General features: G+C 66.8%; 1 protein-coding gene across 1 annotated transcript in view; it reads left to right on the top strand.

Moving 5' to 3' along the window:
- Positions 1-1,752: 1,752 nt before the first annotated feature.
- The window catches only part of CHLNCDRAFT_133381 (expressed protein), a gene marked incomplete at both ends in the record, with an annotated part of 3,430 nt that continues 764 nt past the window's right edge, over positions 1,753-4,418 (top strand). The window contains 5 exons of the mRNA XM_005852120.1: positions 1,753-1,834; positions 1,937-2,004; positions 2,127-2,265; positions 2,441-2,493; positions 2,613-2,705. Of these exons, the coding sequence (XP_005852182.1) occupies positions 1,753-1,834; positions 1,937-2,004; positions 2,127-2,265; positions 2,441-2,493; positions 2,613-2,705 (435 nt within the window). The remainder of the gene's footprint in view (positions 1,835-1,936; positions 2,005-2,126; positions 2,266-2,440; positions 2,494-2,612; positions 2,706-4,418) is intronic.

Below are 4,418 nucleotides of genomic sequence, written 5' to 3'. Positions count from 1 at the left end.
ACGCCGGGCGGCGGCGGCGGCGGCGGCCGGCCGCCCTGTCTTAGGGATGAGGGCGGTGGCGGCAGGCAGCTTGTTGGTGTGCAGCCCTACCAGCGTCACGAGCCGGCGCAGCCGCCACTGGCTGCGTGCAGTGCAGGCCACGCACAAGCCGCGCCGTTGCCCTATGGGCAGGGCGGGCATGTGCAGCAGCAGCCGCCCTGGGAGCGCGAGCGGCGGCGGTTTGGCGAGGGGGCGCCGCCGCCTCCTGGCGCCGGCCCACCCTGGCAGCGGGAGCCGCAGCGGTTTGGTGCAGTGCGTGCAGCGCCTGCGCCAGGCCACAGCCAGCTGGCGGAGCGGGAGCGGCGGCGGTTTGGTGACAGGCCGCCAGAGCAGCAGCAGGCGGCGCCGCCACACGAGCCTACCCACCCAGGCGGCTGGGATGGCAGGCGGTTTGGCGAGCCGGCAGCTGCAGCAGGCGGGCGGCCACCCCACCCGGCTCGCTGGGACGAGCTGCTGCCGCCCCTTGCCTTCCAGCAGCCGCCTGGCAGCCAGCCAGCGCAGCCGCCGCCCTCTGGCAGCAGCCGCCAGCAGCCCGGCCACGGCGCCACCAGCAGCGCTGCTCCCCTACCAGGCCAGGCCTACGCCAGCGGCGGCGGCCCGGTGGGGCCGCCACCGCCGGCCATGCACCCAGCTGGCCGCAGCTTCCAGCCGCCGCCGCCGGGCCCAGGCCCTGCCGGCGCCGGCCAGCCGCCGCTGGGTCCCGGCGGCTCCTTGTCGGCTGCGGGCGCGGAGGAGCAGCAGGAGGTCTGGTTCTATTGCGATCCCAAGGCAAGCTCAAGGGTCCCGTGTGCGCCACAGCAGGCACATGGCAGCGCCTGCTGGGGAGTGCTGGCCTGCCGCTCGCCGGGCGTCGCTTGTGTTTGGTGCAGTCTTTGTTTGGCTGCCTTGACGCCCGCGCCCGCCACCCGCCCCGCTGCGCCCCCTCTCCGCCCTGCAGGGCGCGGTGCAGGGTCCCCACAGCATCTCCCAGTTCCGCGAGTGGCTGCACAGCCTGTCGCAGCGCCCAGACCTGCGCAGGTGAGTGCCGGCGCTGCTGCCTGCTGCCGGCGGGGGGGCCTGTGCCTGCCGCTGGCGCCCCCTGCACCTCAGGGCCGAGCAGGGCGTGGGCCTGGAGAAGGGTGTGTGTCTCTGTGTGCTGACTCCTGCCCTGACTGTCTGCTACACCCGGCTGCCTGCCTGCCCCGCCTGCAGCGACTATCTCGCCTTCTGCGGCGTGTCGGTGTTCCACCGGCACGGCGGGGTGGCGGTGCCGCTCAGCGTGCTGCTGGGCTGAGGCGGGCAGCCTGGCTGGGCTTCCTCCCTGTGATCATGTATGCTTGATCTTGGCAGGCTGGCACATGCCAACATCCATCCTGTTAGTGTATGGCATGCACCCTGTGTGTGGCAGCAGCATGATGTGGCCGATTAGGCCACATCAAGCAAGGGAAGGCCTTCCCTGCGGGCGCCAACGGCCGCCGCTGCATCCCTGGCGGGCACGAACCCGGGCCCCCCCTCGTCCTCCCGCGCCTCAGACGGGCATGTTGCGTCGTTCGCACGCCGGCAGGCAGCCCCTGAGGTTCCCCCGAAACCCCATGCACGTCCACGGACCCAGGGGCTGGTTCACACGCCCTGAAACCTGCTTCTGCCCCAATGCGAAAGCACTCTACCCCTAGTCAATTTCCTTGCAGAGGCACCGCAAGCCCCCTTCGGCCCGGAACACAGCTGCCCGACACGATGCGCGCCGCGGTTCTTCTCGCCTGCCTGCTGGCTGTCCTGGCCGTCTCTACGCCGGTTTCTGGGCATGTTTGCAATAAGGGTGAGTCAGGGAGGGGTGCTCTGTGAGGGGCTGCTGCGCAACTTGCGTCACGTTGCTGCCATGGCATCACTTGGCAATGGTCACTTCGCAAGCTCGGTGCAGGCAAGTGGCTCTACAAGTACCCCATCAAGCACTGGAAGGAATACACTTGGATCAAGGATCACGCCAAGGTGTGTGTGTGTGTGTGGGGGGGGGGGGTGCTTGCGCCGCTGCGGCTCTCGCTGCTGCCGCCGGTTCCAAGCTTCAGAGCCCCATCTGCTCCCCCTCCCATCCCCCCTGTGCTGTGCCGCAGAAGCCCTTTGCCGAGATTGCTTTCATCAAAGCCATGATCACCCTTAAGGAGGAATGGGATGCCAACCACCCCGGCCTGGGCGGCTGCGAGCCCGTCGCCGCCAAGCCCGTGGGCGCGTGCTACAAGAGCTGGGTGCCCGGTGCGTGGTGTTCACCGCGGGGGTGCCAGGCAGCGCGCCGCCCCGCACGCCATGCACAGCATTGAGCTGCAGCACCACAGCAAGGGATGCTGCCGCCAGCAGCCAAGTGCTCCACGCGGCATTTGTGGCTCCAGAGGTGCTGACACCTGTCCCCCGCCCGTGTGGTGCACTGCAGGCAAGGCTGGCAGGCAGATCAAGGGCGAGTACGGGTTCACCGTGAAAGTGAAGGTGAGGCGCTGACCAGGCCAGCGTGTGCTGGGAGCAAGCTGGGCGGCGCGAGGCACTGTCGCCCTGCCCTCCCCGGGTCTCGCACTCCCTGACCGGTTGCTGCCATCGCCGCCTCGCAGGTTGTGTGCCCCTTTGAGCCCTTCAAGGCCTGGTACACCATCGACGTGCTGGCCTACACCCGCCGCGACGGCTCCTACTGGGCCCCGATCAAGGTCCTCCACTGAGCGCGCGGCACTCTGGCGTGCGCCGAGGGCCGGTCCGCCACGCCCCTGCGCGCCACCCTGACTTCCGCCCTCCCGCTGTTCCTCGCGACCACCTTTTGAATGAATATAATGAGCGCGCCGTCACAACCCCTCCACCCCCTGCAATCCCAATCACCTGCCTCACCTCCCTTCCCTTTGACTGACCTGCGCCCCCCGACTTGGGCAGCGCTTGATCGCCAGGCGGCAGCGCCCATTCCGCTTCCTCTGGACCCCACCTCCTCCGCCCTTGCCCCTGCTGCTCTCTCCCCAGTTATCTTGGACGACTCGACCATCAACCCGAACCGCTGAAAGCCCCCTTTGAACTGCTTGCGCTAGCGCTGCCCCAGCGGCAAGCACAGAACCCTCCCAAAGGAATCCCCTCGCCCAACGACACATCTCGCTCCCCCAGTGATGTCGGTGATCTGGATGTGCCCACGCTGCGCTGTGACTGTTCACAGTCAGCATGCCAGCTTGGTTCCTCCCCCCCTTCCCCCCTGTAACCATATAAGACTTTATGAGTGGCACCGCAAGACAACTGTCAACTGCTGACAACTGTCGCCAACTATGGCTGTGCATCGGCCTGGGGTTGGTTTATGGCACAGCCGCTGCATATAAATGCCTCCCAAACTGGACCCCGGTTTGTGACCCAGCCAAATGCCAGCCAAAACTGCGGTGGCGGCGCGCTCTGCGCGGAGCGCCTGCTGCGCCCGCTGCACTCTTGCACCGCTCCTTCCCTCGGTAGCCACGAGGTGGCTTGAACTCCGCTTCTGAGCCCCTGTCGATATTTCATTGCCTTGCGCGGCTGGGAAGGCAGTTCGAGGGCCGAGAACTACCCTCGCTGAAGCGGGCGCTGATGGAGGAGGCTGGCGCCATAGAGCTCAGGCGAGAGAAGCCTGCGCTGCACCGCAGGCACTGCTGCAAGCGAGGCAGCCAAGTGCCCCCTCGACTGCCGGCAGCCGCCGTTCCGCTGCGCCGCTGCCTGGACGCCCTCGACTCCTGCAAGCCCTGCGCCCCATGCAGCGATGAGGGTGCCACTCATGCAGGGGCCAGTGGCCAACGCTGAGCGCAATGCAGAGTGGATGCAGTGTGCATGTCAGGGAGCCCTCATTTACTGCTCGTGAGGATTCAGGTAAAAATTATGGTGGTTTGCATTTGGGGGACACTCCCTTGGGGAGTAAAAAGGGCTGGGAGACATGCGCTTCTGCAAATGCCAGGTGGTCATGCTGCACCCCAGCTGGCACGTGGCAGATGAGGACCAGTGTTTCTGAAAGCTGGCGAAATCGCCAAATGCTGGCGAAATCGGGCCAAAAAACGGCTCTGGCTGGCGATTGGCCGAAGGCCATCGCCAGCCAGGGCTGGCTAAATGAGGGCAGGCGGCGGGGCGACATCGCCAGCGCGTCGCCAGCCCCCATGACTGACATCGCCAATATTTTGAGGAGAAATGGCCAATTTTCCTCAGGAACTTCACTCCATAGTGTTAAACAAGCGCCAGCTTGCTGGGGGCTTCGCCCCCAGTCCCCCAAAAGGGAGGCAAGTGCCGACAAAGCAACAGCGGCGCCGCATGTGGCCGCTGCGCTGTGCCAGGCGCAAGGGTGGCTCTCCCGCATTTCGCCAATCCTCAATGTGCCATCGCCAGCTGATTGGCGAAATTTGGACGCGACAGCAGTCCTCATCGCCCGCCCA

The sequence above is a fragment of the Chlorella variabilis genome (assembly GCF_000147415.1).
Source record: "Chlorella variabilis unplaced genomic scaffold CHLNCscaffold_1, whole genome shotgun sequence".
In the NCBI taxonomy this organism is placed as follows: domain Eukaryota; kingdom Viridiplantae; phylum Chlorophyta; class Trebouxiophyceae; order Chlorellales; family Chlorellaceae; genus Chlorella; species Chlorella variabilis.
This window is presented reverse-complemented; position numbering and strand designations above follow the sequence as displayed.